General features: G+C 44.8%; 1 protein-coding gene across 1 annotated transcript; it reads left to right on the forward strand.

Moving 5' to 3' along the window:
* Positions 1-1,532: 1,532 nt before the first annotated feature.
* Positions 1,533-14,798, forward strand: USP18 (ubiquitin specific peptidase 18). Its single transcript, XM_075505295.1, has 11 exons — positions 1,533-1,873; positions 4,566-4,761; positions 5,842-5,938; positions 7,227-7,372; positions 9,274-9,353; positions 10,176-10,322; positions 11,170-11,265; positions 12,305-12,475; positions 13,426-13,557; positions 14,018-14,067; positions 14,593-14,798. The coding sequence occupies exons 1-11, from the start codon at positions 1,814-1,816 to the stop codon at positions 14,639-14,641; spliced, it is 1,224 nt and encodes a 407-aa protein (XP_075361410.1). The 5' UTR covers positions 1,533-1,813; the 3' UTR covers positions 14,642-14,798.
* The last annotated feature ends 1,171 nt before the right edge of the window (positions 14,799-15,969 follow it).

Here is a 15,969-nt window from a genome sequence, read left to right on the forward strand (position 1 = left end):
CTCTGTGTAAGCACTGCTCAGCAGTAACTAAAACATCTCTGTATTATCAACACTGTCTTCAGCACAAATCCAAAACATAGCCCCATACTAGCTTCTCTGAAGAAAAATAACTCTATCCCAGCCAAAAACAGCACAATAATACAGGAAGGAGCTGGCAAGTCAGGGCTATGTTAAGCCGTGGTTTTCCTCCCCACACCTGTTTTTTCTGTAACATTCCTTGAATTTAGTAATTTAGGGAAACAACAGCTGAAGGCTTTTGCATAGCACATGTGAATTCAGTTTGTTAGCAGCTCACAGAAAGGGCTTTTCTGAGGGGCAAAGGGGTGCCCCAAAGACACCAGTGAGATTCTAGGGAGCAAAGAAAGGGAGACAGAAGCCATCAGGAGCTCCGCACAGCCTGTGGAAGTGGGCAACACCTTGCCCCTTGCCTCTGACCCAGCTGGAGTTCTTCCATAAAGGGTAGGCAGGTGTGCCTGCTAAATCACACAGGGACCCTCACTTCTGGGGTCCCAGAGACTCAATGTATTTCACACACATAGCAGGACTCCCTATGTCACCCGCACCATTTCCCCAGTCACCAGAGCTCTCTGGGACAGCATCACTCACCTTTAAACTCTCCCACCTCCTCAAGTGGAGCAAAGCTGGGCCAGAGGCCGGCCTCTGACAAGCAAAGCTCCCTTACAGGGTGCTGTCCCCCTCCGTTCCTCCTGCAGACGCTCAGGAACAAGACGAAGACGAAAGCCTGGAAACCCAACGTACACAATGGAGAAGTGGCCACCCACGCGCTTCTGCTCATCCGGACATAGGTGACTCGTTGAGGCCTGAAACCTCACGGCTCGGGTTGGCGCTGGAGTATTTGTTTAGTGTTGTGCTGCCATTCGTGAATATCCCGCTGCACACTGCGACCCACCATCAGACGGGAAACTGCCAAGCCCTTCAGTTTGCCACGTGGGTTAAGTTTCTAAGCAAGTTATTTATTTGGGGTTATTTTAAATGAGCTATTTCTCGCTTCTAGGTAGGCTACTGGAGGCCTTGACAAGAGTTTCACTTTTCTGTTGCTTTTGTGGCCAAACCCAACAAGCGCCAGGCCAAAGACATGCCTGCTTTTGAGAGGACACTGGTGACCACGCAAAGTCCAGAACAAACCACCTGAGGTACTGCCTCCAGTGAAGAAGAGGGGGTTTTTCTGCTGAGTTCAATTTCTGACCCTTCCCTTTAAAGCTCACTCTTGCCTCTACCCAGAAGAAACCAGACTGAACCAGGCCAAGGTGTCAGAGCGGGACAGGGAGGTGGCAGAGGGGACCGCTGCCTTCCCCTAGTGGATGGCTGTCCCACCCCGGTGTCAGCGCAGTTCATCCGGTGCCTGTGGCCCCAGAGACGAAGGGGCAGCCCCTGAGCAAAGGGGGCTAGGGCAGCTCGGCCGCCTTTCTTCCACCCCGCCGGCCGCGCTGCCGTGAGGCGCCGCCATCTCGCAGCGGCGGACGGGGGAGGCGTGAGGCGGGGCGGCCGCCCCTGGCGGCGGGCCACGGCTGAGCCGAGTTTCACTTTCTGTCCCTGCGCTCTGCGGAGCGGGAAATGAAAACTAAGCAGCGGAGTGGGCGCTGCTGCTCTCTGACGCGGCCGGCGAGAAAATTGGTGAGGCAGCCCCACTCCGCCCGGCAGCGCCGCCGCTGCAGCCGCTTCCCCGCTTCTCCCGGCCCTGCCGGGTCACAGCGGCTGGGCCGGCCCGCTAGACTGAGGTGCTCCTCTGCGCCTCAGGTGAGCTCCGGTGCGGGGAGACGTGGTGTCCGAGCCCCCCAGGGCCCGTCAGCAGATGCGGTGTGAACGTGAGTGCCTGCCGAGGCTCGAAGCGCTCCTGGTCCTGCGGGAATTGGTAAGAAACCTCTTTGCTGGTTTGTCAGATAGGATGAGCCAGAGCCACAGTGTGCCAGGAGAAAAAAAAAAAATAGGAGAGGGAAAAAAGGGAGCCGAACAAACGCGTAGTTTGACAGCAAAGTGGGAAGTCTCGTTGCAGTCGCGGTCAGGAGAAGTGTGGAGGTGAAGGGCTTGAGTCCCTGCCGCAGCCCTTCGAGGAGCGTCTCGGGGCGGCCATCTCTTCCCCAGGGCTGCTGCCTCGCAGCCCACCTCCTGCCCCAGCACCATCCCCCCGGCCACCTGCTCCCCAAGATACCCATGAGGGGAAAGCAGCGGTGACGGCAGGGAAGAGGCGACAAAGGGCAGAGGCGGTGGCCCTCCTCAGGCAGAGGGGGGCTTTGGGGGCTGTGGTACTGGGGTATGAAGGGACCATGGGGGTTTGTCATGAGAGGCCAGTGTTTTGGGAGGGCAGATAGGCTGTGGAGCAGGACACAGGACTGGCTGAGGGAGGGCAAGTGAGAGGGCTAGCAGATTACGGGGTGGAGGGTACAAGGAGGGTATTGCTGCTACGTTTTCTCTGCCTAGTGCTAGCATGGTCACTTGGTTTGGCCAAGCCATGTGTGTTGAGGGAGCAGTACTGAGTCCTACCCCTGACCTGCAAAGGAAACCGAGAAGCGACCCTGCTACTCCAGTGAGAGAGAAGAAATCGGGGGCAAGAGGGGAGCCTGCTCCTCAATTCCTATGGTCACTCACCAGTTTTTTAAATACATTTATGCAGGGAAAGGAAGGTCAAGTGCAAATCTTAGGAATGCTGTATTTCTGATAGCCAAAATGAGGCAGTTCCGTGCAAGGGTTGGGAAGTTGTGTTTGTGTCCCTGCTCCCACACCGGGGTTCCTGCTATTAGTGCCTGGGTGCCTGGGGGAGAGTTTCATTGAACCAGAGACCCGAATCCTCCCATCTCTGTATCCCCCTGCACCTTCCTGCCCTAATATCTTTCTGCCCATTTCTCAAGTCACCCAAAGCCTTTTAGCCCTGAGCTTGCTCTTTCATCCCACCCTTAATCCTACCTCTCCTGCCAAAAGCTGTGTCTTGCAAGTTCACCTCATCCCCGGTACATCCTAGCTGCTGTTTAGCTACCTCTGCTCTGCCTATCCCCCTCCTTTCTGTCTCCTTCGGCATGCCCACTGGCTGTGAGCATTACTTACCTTCTGGCTGATGTAATACCAACTAATCCCACTGGCTCTGGCTGTACAAGCAAAGATGGGCTTCCGCTCCACCTGGGCTTTCAGAAACCTGAATTCCTCATTAAATAATTTCCAGGGAAAGAGGCAGTGTGAGTTCAAACTCCATTTTGACAAGGAAGAAATCGAATAAAATTTCTCTTTTCCTGCATAGCCATTCTGATCACTGGGTTTGGATATAAAAAGCAATATTCTTCAATCTGTCTTTGAATGTCTGAGTTTATTTTTTTTCCAAATAAAACTCCTCAGCAAATTCAACAGTATTTAGTGAATCTGAGTATATGATAATTTGAGTTCAAAAACAGTCTTCAAAAGTAAAGAATCAAAAGTACAGTTGGGAAAAAGTATACTTGAGCTTAAAAATAATTGGGGGAAAAAAAATCCATTTCTAGTTTCCCTGCCTGATAAATTCTTCAGAAATGTTGATATTTAACATGATTAGGCACAGTTAACCTGAAAAATAACATGCTTTTAAAGCAAATATTTTATTTTTGTGAAAGTCAGAACCAGGATTTTTTGTTTATCTCCCTTTTCTTTATTCAGCACCTGGCCTCAGGTTTATGTGCTGTTTAATATTTGTAAAATAACAATTTCTGAGCATTTGTTCTGTGGTGGTTCCCCCCTCCGCCGCGTGAATGCTTCCCTAAACATATCCTTTTTTTCCTGATTCTGCCTCCATCTTGGAGGTGGGCTTTTAAAAAGTTTCATTTTTGTGTAATTGCATTTGAACATTTGTCACAGTGTTTTGCTTGTGTATTTTTACTTTGCTTTAGTTTGGTAAAGTCTCATAAGAGACTGTCAGAATAATGGTCTGTTCAATAGTCCCTTGAAAATCAAGGCATTATAATGGTGCTTTTGCTTAAACAGTTACTTTGCCTGTGATCACCTGAAGGAGCATAAAAAGAAACTGATATTTAAGTGCTTAAATGCCTTTAAAAATTACAGTTCAAAGTGCCACAGTAGACTAAAGCTGTGACTAACAATGCAGAGAGCCCAGTACAGAAAACAAATGAAAGCTTATCAGCTCAAAAAGGCTAGAGGTGAAATTTGCCCTTTTGAATACTTGAGATACTTTGGGTGATAAAGCATTACTTTTACCAAACAGAGGAGTTTTGCAACATCTGCCATTTGGCCAATTTTAATCATACTATTTACCAGATCTTCTTGAACAGGGATATCTGGAGTTCCCTGGCTAGGTGGAGCTGTTCCTGTGGAACTGAAGGTTCATTTTTTTATTTAGTCACAAAAGGAGGACAGGATGAGCAATTGCCATCAAGCTCCATGTCTGTTACCTTGCCAGTAGCCTGCACACCTACAATACCCATGTTAATTCAAATATACCAAATGCTGTTGCAGTCATCTTACTAATTTTATTGATGTTCCAGATTTTTCATGATGAAAATATCAAAGACAAATCCCGTGTTTCTGGGTGCTCCCTCTCTTTCTGATCTTTCTGTGTCTTCCTGCAGTCCTTCTGTCTTTGTACAATACTGTTGATGGGACAAAGAAGTGGACGTCAAGAAAGAAGTAAGAAACTAGAGCTGACACTAAGTGAGAACATGAAGGCAGAAGCAGAAGTACAAAATAGTAAAGAAGAAGCCAAAGAGGCAAAGGCCAAAGACCAGAGGCTAACATCAGTCTTTGGTGTGGCAGACTTAAAAAATGGTAATAATGTTTTGTCTATTCTTCACACTCATATTTACTGTTTCTAGTGCCTGCTGTTCCATTCTGTCCTTAGGCTTCGTTTTCTCCTAGTCTTTACCTCTTCACTGAGGAATATACAGACAATTGTCATTTTGCCCTGCCAAGTAACCATTTTGTTTTTTTGGGAAGGGATTATATGAGGATCTCAGAGCTTTTTCTCCTTTTAAGTCTTCAAATTGGCCATTGCAGCTGAAAGGTCTAGATGCTGGTCCTGTCTTTTTCCAAACACAGCCAGCATTGCTTCTGGATTTGCTAAACCATGGACTAGGTCCTAGTTATTCTGCTGCATCACTAGATTGGCCTATCAAAAGCTGTCGTTAGTATTTCAGGTGTACATACTGTTCTATCCCAGCTATAGCCCACCCTTACCACCAACTGTATGCATTTCAGACTTGTTCTGAGTTTCCGTTCCATGTCCTCTCTCCCTTTGGTGATGACTTCAGAAGAAAAACTAATTTCTGACCATGATTACTTGTACCCCTTTGGGGGACAGAATATGCTGTCTTTTTATGTACAGTGTGAACAGCTATGACTTGCTTTTTCCACTTCTCTCAGGCTAGTTCCTTTCTTTGAAACTGAGACAAAGAATACCAGAGGTAGGCTAAGGGGGAGACTTAAAGCCTGTGTGGTGGACAGCTAGCATGTGATCCCACATGTAGCTCTTAATTTTGTTATTAGGCCTGGCTGTGTAAAAGGCTGAATAAAAATCCTCATACAGGCAGCCTTTGACTTCTGGGGTTTTTTAATTTTATGTTTAGATGTGTTATGAGGGGACTGAAAATAGAGGAACTGGGAGACATCTGAGTATCATAATCCAGGCTTACTTGGGTTTTTCCTGTCAGTTGCTAAACAAAAATAAATGTTACCTGCTTGAGGAACATAACAATAGATTGAACACTTTCTCAGATCTGACCAAGATGCCAGGCCTATACACTGAATGGCTGAATATGTGCAAGAGGAGTTTGCCACTTTCAAATAATGTTCACTTTCTTTTCTTGTACCTATCTCCAGGTGTCACTTCCTCTTTTTCTGTGCCTACAGGAGCTATTGGACTGTACAACGTTGGACAGAGCTGCTGTCTGAACTCTCTGCTCCAAGTGTTCCTCATGAATATACACTTCACTGGGATACTTCGAAGGTACCACCTGTTCAAACTACCTGAGATACTTCCATTGTTGTTCTGTTGTCTCCATTCCTTTTTTACATGGGATGTACATTTGAAGGCTTGGATCATCAAGGTGCTAGCAAGGTGCTTTCAGCTCACTCAGCAAGGTCTCTGCCTTGTTGTGTCTGTTGTATACAGACCAGGGCCTGCAAAGGTAGAAGTTGCAGTTTTCCGACTTGTTAGTCATCTCTGATTCATGTGCTGTTTGCACACTGGTAAGCTGCAGTCCTGAGTCTTTATGACTTGTATCTCTCTTTTCCATAACAGGATATGATTTTATTCCAGGTATGCTCATAGGCTGTTATAACTAAAGAATGTGTCATGTATAACCATATCGACTATTAATTTTGTAACTTTAAGCACGTAAACATAAACATATTGTGATCCATAGCCTCTGGCCCCTGGTTGTCCTGGCTAGCACCTGATAGAGAAGAATAAGTGTTGTTGCAGATAGTGAATACATAGTTTTGCTTGACTGTGCTCTCTACTTGTTTTTGAGAAGGATTTGGGCTTCTACCTCCCTACCAACAACAGTAATAACTGGTTTGATTTGTTTTCAGTTTACTCAGTTCACTGCAGCTTTAATCTAAGTGGATCATTCCTATTCAGTCCTCCTTTCTCCAGATTTCTTACACACTCACCAGTGTGCAGAGGGGGAAGAAGACAAGTTACAAGAAGACATGCAGAGATAAGAAGTGTCATAAATGGGCAAAGTTAAATAACATAGACAGTAGGTTACCATTGTTATTTGAAGAAAGATTTAGAAAAACCTGTGGACTGCAATAAATTTAGGGAGGATAAAGAGCTTTCCAGTTGGCATATAGTTGAAATACAAGCATTATGATATACATGCCCATGAGGGCATGTTGAAGGTATGTTGAGAATGAAGGCATGAATAGGTGGGAGGCAAGAACAGATCTGAAACTGGCTGTAACTAATGTTGCTTCTAGAGCCCAGAAAGCACTTCAGGTCCTGCTTGGTTTGCCCCTTATTCAGGAACAGGCCAACTTAAAATTGTGGCCTTTTGCTTTAGAACAGTCAGCCTGCACTGTCAGACTGTGTGCAGACTTAGAACTGTCAGACTGTGCAATGAGTGCAGGTGTCTGCTTCCCCTTTTTCCTTCTTTGGCTAAAAACACACCCATTCTGGTTCCTCTTGAATTGCTATCTGTGCTATCCACCTCTGCTCCTTCAGGTGTCATGTCTAATATTTCTCCATTGTACCGCTTGATTACCATTCATGTTGCTTATTCTCTTTATAGGATCACAGTGCCACCATGTGCTGCACAGAAGAGGAGGAATGTCCCATACCAAATGCTCCTGCTGTTGGAGGAGATGCAGTGCGGCAAGCAGAAAGCTGTTGCTCCCATGGACCTCGCTTGCTGTCTTTCAGTATACAAAGTGAATTGTAAGCAGTGCAGTCTCATGCCCACCTCTGCAGACCACGGATGTTAATTATCAAGCACTAAAAAGCAGCGCAGACTCTGACATCTCATTCAGAGATTCAGAAATGTGAGGAGTTAGGTACACGATGACGTAGTGCTCTTTATAGCTGTCTCCTGGTTGTGAGTGAGATGCTGTGTCTTACTTGTGAAGAGGGGGGAAAAAAAGCCTCTGCCGGATATCCTTGCTGGTGTCCAAAGGGTGGGAAGACTATCAGACTGCTAGAAGACTCAGCTACTGATACTGGCCAGAGGTAAAGGGCTGTGCAGGGCAGAGAGAGGACAGCTTATAGCTTGATTTGTCATGCTATACTGGCATGATAATAGCGAAACAGCTGCTATTTCTTATTAGAAGGAAGGGATCATTTGGAAAAGATACTGAGTTCACCTAGATCCCCAAGGATAGAAACCATATCCTTCCTGTTCCTTGTTATAAGGGCAGAGAGAAGAATTTGCTGGCTTAACCTCCCACCTGGGCAGGGTTGCAAAGGGGAGAGATTGTTAAATGCACAGATGACTGGTGACAATGGGATGCTGAGGGTCTGTTTATGTCTACAAATACCCACGGTATATCCAAATGCCCTGGTCTTTATCATATAAAAGCCAAAACAGGACTGCACTGAAAGGGACAGATGGTAGCCAGCCCAGACCTATATTAAGGAGGAACATGAGATAACCTGAATATTTCTGTTTGCATCATTTTTCCCCCTGAGACTGAATGGTTCTGCAGTCTGCCTTCTCTCTTCCAATTAAAGAGAGATGCCCAAAGAGAGTTTGTAAAGCTTGACAGTTTCCCACCTTGTCCTTCTGCTTTAAAATTCAGGTGTAGTTCATAAAGTCCTATATCCCAGCAAGTGGTGCTTTACCTGGATTGCAGATGTGCTATTAGACATGAGGAAAGGTATATTTTCTGAGCTTCATTTAGTCAGGGATATCTATAATCTTACTACAACCCAGCTGAAGTCAGTACTTACAGACTTGCAGGGAAGTTGAAAGCACTTCCACCTCAGGGTGTTGGATTATTCCACAAAATTTGTTTCGCCTATGATCAAGCATAGAGGTAGTCCAGAAATACCAGATTTTGCTAAACTATGTGTAGTTTTTGCCCAGTTCCTAAATCTTGAGTTCATCATGGGCTGAGAACATCAGTTCTTTGCATTCAAGGACGTGGATTTTTTTTTTTTTTTTTTTGCCCCCTAAGTTCAATCTCGAAGCAATTCTCTGCTGAGCCATTCTAAGCAAGCTGTGCATTGAGCTGTATCCCACCATCTTAGGTTTAGCCAGAGTGGAAAGCCAAATCATAATGTTACTACATCATCCTTGGCTTCCTGTGCTGAAACTATGTGCTTTTTCCCTGAGTAGGGATCAAGGCGTTTATACCATTCTTGGAGAGGTCTCCCTATCATTTTTATCTCAGCACTCAGGAGTGTTACAGCCTTAGTGAGGGGATGGGGGAGACAAGTCTATGGAGTAATGAAGGTGAAAAAGAGAACAGAATCTTCCCTGTATTGGTTCTAAGAAGGACTCAAATAAATGCAACCCTCAACTCAATGAGACATCTGAGCCCTATCCTCAGGTAGGTATTGGGTATGCTCTTGGCCCTGCGTCTGGTGACAAAGACATGACTTTTGCACTGGGTTGTACAATGGGGCACACAAGCCCTCCCATCTTTTCCCACTGCTTGCTCAGGTCACACTGAGATGTTGGAGCTTGTCTCCAGTCTAGGCTCTGTCCCTGACAGGGAGAGGCAAGGGAACAAGAGACTGGATCTAACGGAGGACAATAAATCTCCCTTTGCCATCTGTGGGAAATCTGTGCTTGGTGCTGTTTGTAATATTGATTGAGGTTGTGTTTTCTGTTTGTCCAGTGTTTGTGCAGTATGATGCTGCCCAGCTCTTTCTGACTCTCTGGAACTTGATAAAGAGGCAGATGAAAAAGCCAGAGCTGGTAAGGACAGTCACTGAAATGAGCACCAGGTCCTTTGGCCCTTGTCATGTGTGGTTTCCTCTGCTTCTTGAAGAAGAATCCTGTTCATTGACAATTGTCCTAAATGAAATTTTTAAAATTATCCCCTACTTGAATTTTTCCTCTCATCTTTCAAATGGGAGAGGGAATCTTGATTTCATAGGCTTCAACATTTTGAAACACAGTTAACTTTTGTTCATCCTACTTCTAGGGCATGCCAGGGTCTCCGTTCTAATGGGAGAGTTGATTAATAACAAAAAGATTGATCTTCTTGCAATACTGAATTTAGTTACCTTGCATTTCTTTTTTCCCCAAATTTCTTTAAGCATTTATTGGCATGTCTTGACACAGCTCCTCCATTCTTTGAAGTTAGCCATGTGCATTTCATTATAATTAGTCACTGTTAGTATGTTATGTGTATGACAGTTCCTCCCAGGGGAGCTATGTAAGGGAAGAGTGACGCTTCCTCACCCACTGTCATAGTTTTATGCATACATAAGACAGGCTCCTGTTGCAGTTCCAAACAAAACAATAAAATTCTGCATCAAAGCAGACATTTAACTGTCTGATCTTGTTATAGGCTGTGTCTTTCACCTCTGCTAGGGGATGAGGGGAAGTTGTTGTTCTCCTTTAAATGGTGGGAAGTGCCCTGTCTGCATAAGTCAATGTCAGATCTGGGTTCAAGCCTTAAAGGAGTAACATCACGTGAAGTAATGTGTCCACATGGGCTTTCCCACCCGTGGAGGGAAATACCTCAGCTGTGTTCTTCATAAACCTTGTTTTGGCCTTTTTTTACCCCTCCAGGTTGAAAAGCTGAGTTATTTGTACACTATCTGTGTACAGGAGCACTTGGCCTGTCAGAAATGCTCTTTTGAAACAAAGAGGAACAGCAGCATGTTAACCCTTCCACTCCCAGTGTTGGATTCCAATTCTCATGTGCTGAAGACTCTGGTAAGTTCAGTGGCAGCATTGTTTCCTTAGGAAGAAGATTCCCCTCTGTCCATTGTGGGAGCCTTCTCCTTGCAGCACTGGTGTCTTCTGGGACTCATCTAGAAACTCTGCAAGAATCTCTGCAGGGTGTTTGGGGCTTTGAGGTGATCTTTTCTCATTCACATTTCTTCTTTGTTTTGAGGGGTTCTAAATTTCTCAAAAAAAAAAAAAGAAATTGTTTGATTTGGGGGATGGAAAATGAAGTCCTTGAATTGCCTCTCTAAAAAGAGTGTTGACTAAATACTCTGCAAGACTAGAGACTCGTACTACATAGTGATGTGTACCTGTGAGACCCCTAGATAACTTGTAATCCCTGGCCAGACATGCTACATTTGCCCAGTGCAGTGTTCTTTTACTGTTAAATTAGTGCTGCTGTTTGATATCCAGATACAGCAGTGATGGTGGCTATGTAGGTGCTGCCACAAATAGACAGTGGATTTTTCAGGTGACATTGGACCATTGGACATTATTTATTCTCTGACCACTTTATACTGTTTCAGCCTAAAGGGGAACCTCTTTCAAAACCTCTAAGGCTTTGAAGTAGGTATAAAAGACATTTATGCATCAACACCTTTTTTTTTTGTGGAAAATGTGGTACTCTTTTTTTTTTTTTTTTTTTCTCCAACTAATGTAATCGCACCAGAAGTTAGGAAAAAGGGGGTACCCTTTTTTTAGGCTGCCAGGCAATCTTTTGTCCTTTGAATAAAATATGCCCTCTGTAGCTCTGCTGTTTGCATGTACCCTGTACAAGTAGAAATAGAAATCCAGCTTGAAGGAATTCAGTTGAAAGAAATCTCTGTCTTCTTAGGAGGACTGTCTGCAATGCTTTTTTCATCCAGAAGAGTTGACTGATCACAACATGTGTTTCTGTGAACAGTGTGGAAGGAAAACACCTTTTTTGCAGGTAATCAGAGAATTATTTCCTCATATGTCTCTTATACCCAGAACTCCCTTTAGGACTGGGAAGGGTGGGGAAAGGACTCAACTATATCAGTTTAAGAGGAGATCAACAACTCAGAGACTTGTCAGTACAGCAATTTCAGCTAGGTAGAAACCACATGCATCTTTCCTGTTAGGAAGTTCCCTACTGTAGTTGTAGATCTAGCAACAAAAGAATGCTTTCATGGGTTTTAATGTAAGTCACAGAGGGATGTAGCGTTTCTGTACCAGCAGAAAAGCTTCTGTTGGTTTATGTTGTGTTTCCACTGTGGGGCTTTACACTGCTGCGTAGCTCCAGGGGTAGACAAGAATATGTTACTGCAGCTGTGCATACACATAAAAGTAGGCTACTGTACGGTGATTTCCTTTCTTCCTTGATCTCCGCTGGGCTCTCTGTTTTTTACATTGGTCTCTGCTAGCCAATGAATTAGCTGTTTCATGAAGAGGCAAGTGCATTGAAGAGAGGTGTGTGAGGGAGACTGCCTCAGCTCAAGGCTTGGAGGGGAATTTCCACATCATTTTCACCAGTGGGCCACCTCCAAGGCCACAATGCATCCATATGTCTTGGTGGTAGCCATGGCAGCAGCAGTAATATCAACAAAGGCAGTGCTAGAAGGAATGAACTGTCAGCTTGGCGTCCTCACGGAGCTCTAGTGGCCACATGCCACAAGGAAGTTGACTTGCCTCTCCTCACCAACCTAGTGCTACCAACCTAGGGTTAAGAAAGCAGATGAGAAACTAAGCAGCCCATGAGACACCCAAGGCTGGGTGCTGATCACGCTGAAGTTGAGAAACTTGGTTATCATAGCTCCGTTATGGGTACGTGTCTCGTGTGTAGATGAGCTACAAAGGTTTGGCATCTGCTGTCCAGTGGAATTGGCAATCCTTCACTGTAGCACTGAGTGCTCTCCATGTTACATTCACTGGTTGGCAATGGCTGTTTTCACCCCACCTCCCTAGGGTTTGTTCCTTAGTTTTCAATTACATTATTTATTGCTTTCCAGAGCATGAAGCTAGTCCATCTGCCACAGACTCTGACCATACACCTAAAGCGCTTCTGCTTCGAAAAATCAGCCTACATTCACAAGCTTAGTCACTATCTGCCATTCCCACAAGACCTTGATTTCAATGCAGTCTTGACAGAAAATCAGTGCCAAGCAGATGACAACGAAAAGGTGAGATACTCCTAATGCACTGTTTAAAAAGGGCAGATTTTCTTCTCCCCTCTTCTCAAGTCTCATAAAAACTTAAGAGATCACACAAGTACTTGCCTCAATTCAAAGCAGCTGTCTTAAAAATGTATGTCTCAGTCTTCACCTGTACCTGGTGTTGTCTCACATCCCATGGTTTTAACTGGTTCAGGTATCATTCAACTTTCTGTGCTCAGATTAAATCACCAAAGGCACCATAACTGGAGCTTTCTGCCATAAGGACAAAAAACAGGCTTTACCAAAAAAAAAAAAAAAATTAAAAAAATCCCTTTTTTTCTGAGAGTGTTTAGCATAACTTTTTGTTCCATTTCTAAATACACTAAAGAAAAGATGAAAACACAGTTCATTTGGATGACCAAATCCAGACATTGTAAACAGTATCTTAGAGGCAACTTCTGTCCTGTGGTTCAGCCTCCAGGGCAAGACGGTCTCAGTGAGCAGCAGACCTACAGCTTTGCAGAGGTCACTAGCCCAAGACAGGGGAACTCCATTCCTGGCAGTTTCCCATGCAGTGTTGTTTGCCACAGAGTTGAGGTTAGCAGGTAGATGACAGCTTTGCCAAGCAGCTGAGCGTGATCTGCCACACTGTGTGTCTCTTCCCCTTACAGAGAAATAACAAGGGAAACTGTGGCAACAGCAAAGCCTTGCTGGTGCAGTGCTGGCTGCAGTGTAACCCCTTTGCTGTCCTACTGCCTTTTTCACATTCCTGTGATCTCCAGGGAGGCTGCCAGCCCATATCTGGCAGGCAAAGCTCTGAGGGTAAGAGTGAAAAAGGCAGGATACTCAAGGCCAATCTAATCTTTCTCCTTTTTCCTTATGAAACACACATTCTGCTGTACTGGGTGCTACTTCTTTTTGGCCAATGGCAAATGAGAATTGCTGCACTGAAAGTTACTTTTCGTGGCTCTTCACAGGCTGCCTGGCAGTATGAACTTTTTGCCGTTGTTGCCCACTCAGGATCAACTAATTGTGGACACTACTGTGCCTATATTCGAAGTCTCACAGAATGTAAATGGTATTGCTTCAATGATTCTGAGGTTTGCCAGGTGAGGAAACAAATCCACGTTTCTTTTGTAGCTTTCTGGACACTCCTCCAGATCTGATGCAGTCTGACTGCTGATTAAAGAGAACCAGGAAATAAAACTGAAGCTGCAGAGCTTTGTGCACCTTGTTCCCCTGCTACAGCATACTCTGAGCTGAGGGCAAAGCGGCTCTGGCTTCTGCACCAAACAAGGCCTTACGTTCTGGTTTGCAATTTGCAGAAGCAGCCGTCCGCTGTATACCCTACTTTATGTATTCTAGATCTGTTTAATGTACGTGTTCAGAAGAGGCAAAGGAACTGTTTTTCCTTGAAGGGTAAAAGCAATAAACCGATTTATTAAAAGGTGTTTATTTCCTGGAAGTACCACTTATACCACTCTTATGAGAACTGCTGTGCTGGTATCACAATGTGTCCATCTCTTACGAGGTTTTACCAGCGTCCCCTTGTGTGTTTTTCTTCTCTAGGTATCATGGGATGATGTTAAATGCACCTATGGACATTCCAACCTCCACTGGTAAGCAAACACATCTCTGTTTTTACCTAATGCTGCTCTGGGGTTTGGAATGAGGGTAGCAAAGAGAGGGAAGACAAATGGTTTGAACTGCATATTGCCTCGGATGCACTGGGGATGCAGGAGCATAGAAGAAGCATCCCCGTATTCTGGTTCCTCTGATGTGACTAAACCAGAGGCCTGAAGGATTACTGAGTAGTCACAAGTGGGGCTGCAGGAGTGGTCTTGTTACTTATGATTGCCACTTGGACCCTATATCCTGACTGAAGTTAGATACATCATTCAGGATTTCTCCATGCTTTTTGTTTTGATGCATCATAGGAAAATGAGCCGTGGAGAGAGATAATGCCTCCTATAAGCTGTAGCGCTGCCAGGGGGTCAGCTTTATATGCTGCCTCAGGAACACTGGAGAGGGCCAGTTCAGTTGACCTAAATCTCAAAAAGCTGAGCAGGAGCAAACCTGGGAGGTTACTTGCAACCTAGATCTTCAAACATACATGTTGTTTTGCTTTTTCTTTGCTTCCACAGGGGAGAAACGGCCTATCTCTTGATTTACATGAAAAAGCATCCTCAGTAGCCTTATCCAGGAGTATCAGAATGTCTCTGGAAGCTGTGCATTGTCCATGGAGCTCAGCACCTCTGTGCCAGTGTGGACATGTACAAGTGTTCCACAAGAAAGACATCCTGCACTCAGTCAGTGACCTCTGCCTTCACATTTATTTATGAAAGAAGTGCAGGAGGGACTCAGCCTAGAGAAAGGATCTAGGAACTGTTGCACCTAGAAACTTTTTCTTTCATATAGTTTTGATATTTATGTGATTCTATATATTAAATGCCTCTTAAAAGATAGCAAAGTTAGTCCTTGTCCCTGCTGACTTACTGGTTTCTTCAATGCTGACGCCTAGGTTCCAGTACAGGGGAAGCATTTGGCCAGAAAGCCTGCGTGATGTTCCAGGGAGGCACGTGGTATGGCTGGAGGGCTGTGATAGCCATACCTAGGCAGGATAGACTGTAAGAGCTTGAGACTTACTCTACCTTTTTAGCACCATGTTAGATGCTGGCAAGCTGAGCAGGGGACCCCAAAAGTCTTGAGAAACAGCTGGAACAAGGACCAGAACCCTTATGACACATGCACCAGTGATGTTTACTCCTTAAAACCTTCCTGAAAATGAATCACTGCAGGAGTTGTTTGAAAGTTGGTGTCAGCATAAAGGGCTGTTTTTAAATCGGGAGCTATTGTAGTAGTTCTGATTTAGAAGATGAGTTTGTATATATTTATGCAGATGATTATTGTTTCAGCATGCTTGTTGGGCATTTATGTGCTTTTTCTTTCCTGTATAGAGGAAAATATTTAGAGCAATAGAGATTCGGAAGCTAGCTAGTGATTTTGCACAACACAGTGCATACACTGTGATAAGAGAAGTGAGATGCCTTGATATACTTGAACTTTTGAGATTTTCCTTTAGTACTCTTCAGCTGGTTGCCAGCTGGAGTTGTCTTGCCAGCTGGAGTTGTCTTGCCAGCTGGAGTTGTCTTGGTCTCTCCCTTCCTTTTCTGCCCCTGAAGTGGAAATGTCCCTCAAGCAGAAAGTGCGTCCCTCAAGTCTCTCAAGAGAGAACAATTTTATAAAGAAAGTGAGTAACTTTTAAATCTCCTGTTGGTCCAGCCTGTGCTCCCATGGCAAGACCACACAGCTGGAGGGAAAATGTAGAGAGAGCTAGAAAGGAAGGTTGGTAAGGTGACAATCAGAAGAGTAGTGTTCTAAAAGCTGATCACAAGACTCAGCTGTAAGGAAAGTTAAAAACTTTGGTTGTGATGCTTTTAAAGTGGTAACTCTTGATGGTAAGTCTTGATGTACCAGTCTGTGAAAGGATCAGTGATTCCAGTAGTTTGAGATCTAAAAGT

This window comes from Mycteria americana, chromosome 1, assembly GCF_035582795.1.
Source record: "Mycteria americana isolate JAX WOST 10 ecotype Jacksonville Zoo and Gardens chromosome 1, USCA_MyAme_1.0, whole genome shotgun sequence".
Lineage (NCBI taxonomy): Eukaryota > Metazoa > Chordata > Aves > Ciconiiformes > Ciconiidae > Mycteria > Mycteria americana.

What these genes read in the sequence shown, in the direction of transcription:
- USP18 (XM_075505295.1), top strand. Translation starts at nt 1,814, where the DNA reads ATGCGGTGTGAACGTGAGTGCCTGCCGAGGCTCGAAGCGCTCCTGGTC. An exon ending in TTCAGTATACAAAGTGAATT is followed by an intron (nt 7,373 to 9,273) that starts GTAAGCAGTGCA and finishes CTGTTTGTCCAG; the next exon opens with TGTTTGTGCAGTATGATGCT. An exon ending in GGACATTCCAACCTCCACTG is followed by an intron (nt 14,068 to 14,592) that starts GTAAGCAAACAC and finishes TTGCTTCCACAG; the next exon opens with GGGAGAAACGGCCTATCTCT.